The following is a 2,491-nucleotide window of genomic DNA, read 5'->3' on the forward strand; positions in this document are numbered from 1 at the left end:
AGTAAATAAAATAATAGATGATAAAAAAAATTATGAATTAAAATCCTAATGCATCATTTTATACAATCGATAAATTAAAAAATAAATAAATCTGTTATAATATTTTGGCAGATTTTTTTGAGAATTATATATATATATATATTCAATATATAAAACTTAAAACCTTTTTTATTATTATTTTTTAAATATATAAATTATATATTGAATATTATAGAGTATATTGCTTTTCAACTAAAAAAATATGAATTGATAAGCAATGAACTCAAATTGAATGTCACTTTTTCTTTGAAAATGTTTTCAAACAAAAAAATCCCTGAGGATTGACATTATTGGAGACATTACTGTATATATATATATATATAAAGAAAAATAATGATAAACCAACAAAAAAATACTGTATTTTTTATGTATTAATTCATAGATATTGCGTGAATTCCCGGATGAGTTGCGATGCGATGTCTCTCTGCATCTTCACCGGGAGATCCTGTCGTTGCCAATCTTCGAGACGGCTCCCCAAGGATTTCTCAAACTGTTGTCACTTCATATTAAGAGCAACTTTTGTGCGCCGGGAGAATACCTGTTGCATAAGGGCGACGCACTTACCAACATCTATCTGGTCTGCAATGGATCCATGGAAGTCCTTCAAGACAATATGGTAGTGGCCATACTCGGCAAAGGCGATCTCGTCGGCTGTGATATACCGTGCAATCTGATCATCGACACACTGATCAAGTCGTCCAGCGATGTCAAAGCACTGACCTATTGTGATCTGAAGAGTATTCATGTGCCCGGACTGCTGGAAGTACTCAAATTGTATACCGAATTTGGCGAAACATTTTGTACGGAAATTATTCACGATTTGACATTCAATTTGCGTGAGGGCTACGAAAGCGAAGTGGAGAACGGTCTACACGCCGCCCATTCGCTGACATTGCCGTCCATTTCCGAGGACGACGAAAACAACGAAGAAGACGAAGATGAAGAAAACGAAAATCGCGACGACAGCGACGACACGGGATCGCCGCCGCACTCGCCTCGGGGTCCGGCATCTGTCAACCCATACAATACTCATCATAAGCGGCACAGTCTATGGGACGCCAAGACTGTTAACAACGAGAGTATACCGATGCTGTCGTCCGCATCGTCGGCCAATCGACGTACTAATCATATAAACAATAGAATCAATTTTATGAAAAACATCCGAATATCTTCGTCGAACACGTCGTCCGGCGARAGCGCYGATCTCAGGGATCAATTGAAAGCTACTCAGTCGGGCGTCGAAGAGATCGATACGAAATTGTCGACAATGAACGAAGAGATCGACAAAGTCAGTCGCGATATGAAGACAGTAGTGTTTATTCTGCAGAAAATTTTTCAATTGAACGGCGAGTTCGCTCAACAAAACGATAACTCATCGCAAAATTCATCGCCGGTTCAATCGTGCGATTCTGTACTCAATAAGACGACAACAGCGATGACGACAATGACAACGRCGGCAAACGTTCGGACCAATAATCTAAACAACAATTTGTGTCTTTCTTCGTCATCGTTGCTCAAAGAGAACCAGAAGCTGCCACTCAATACAACCAACAGTTTCGGCTCAAACAACAAGTATTTCAATAAGACATCGTCGTCGACACAAACCGATCGATTTCTATTGGATGATCTCATATGCAAATGGGTTAACGCCGACTCTGGCTCACCCCCACCCAACTCAGGCTACAGTTCCAGGTAATCCGTTTTGATAGTAGTATTAYTATTAGTAGTAGTATTAGTTTTTTTTTTGGTGTGATCTAAATGTTAGTTTGTGTTCAACAACTCTAGCTCTTCGCACGAAGAGAGAGTCCGGTTCATGTCTGGTGTCAGCCACTGTTCCCGTATAGATGTCGACAACGAAAGCATTTCCGACGATAGCGTACTGAAAAATTCGCTGACAATACAGAGTCTGACCTCATCTCGCGATGTCTCGCCGTACAAGCCTTCGCGTAACAGTTGGAACACTACGGCGTCGAGCGATAATATGATGAGTCCATCGCCGAGACCGCCGTCGACAATGGCCACACAAACCAATACCAACACCACCATCACTGGCGGCATCCAAAGTCAATCTCAAACCACTGATCAATCAACAAATGAGTGCACAATTAGTATTGAAGATAATGTGGTTCACAATCAAACCATTATTACTACTAATACTAATAATAATAGATTAAAGCTCTCGACAGAGCTATAGATAAATAAATTGTTTTTTTTGTGTTGTTGTTACTATTTTTTTTCTCAGACTTTTTTTTAAAAAAAACACAAATTTTTGCAATATTTATAAAAAATAATAATAATTTATTTGATATCTACATATTATATATATATATAGTTTTTTAGTATAGTTTTAGTTTAGGGTTAACGGGAAGTATTATTTGCGTTACCTAAAAAATAATAATAATAATACATCTCCTTTTATATTTATAATTTATATATTATATAATTATATACA

The 2,491-nt window shown here is 37.5% G+C and overlaps 1 protein-coding gene across 1 annotated transcript in view; it reads left to right on the forward strand.

The window, feature by feature from the left end:
* The window catches only part of LOC128964415 (potassium voltage-gated channel subfamily H member 8-like), a 21,633-nt gene extending 19,400 nt beyond the window's left edge, over window positions 1-2,233 (forward strand). Inside the window, exons 10-11 of the mRNA XM_054311004.1 lie at window positions 422-1,731; window positions 1,825-2,233. Coding sequence (XP_054166979.1) covers window positions 422-1,731; window positions 1,825-2,233 — 1,719 coding nt within the window. The remainder of the gene's footprint in view (window positions 1-421; window positions 1,732-1,824) is intronic.
* The last annotated feature ends 258 nt before the right edge of the window (window positions 2,234-2,491 follow it).

Source organism: Oppia nitens, unplaced genomic scaffold, assembly GCF_028296485.1.
Source record: "Oppia nitens isolate AA-2021 unplaced genomic scaffold, nextdenovo-longstitch-racon4-pilon3 scaffold8_pilon_pilon_pilon, whole genome shotgun sequence".
Classification (NCBI taxonomy): domain Eukaryota; kingdom Metazoa; phylum Arthropoda; class Arachnida; order Sarcoptiformes; family Oppiidae; genus Oppia; species Oppia nitens.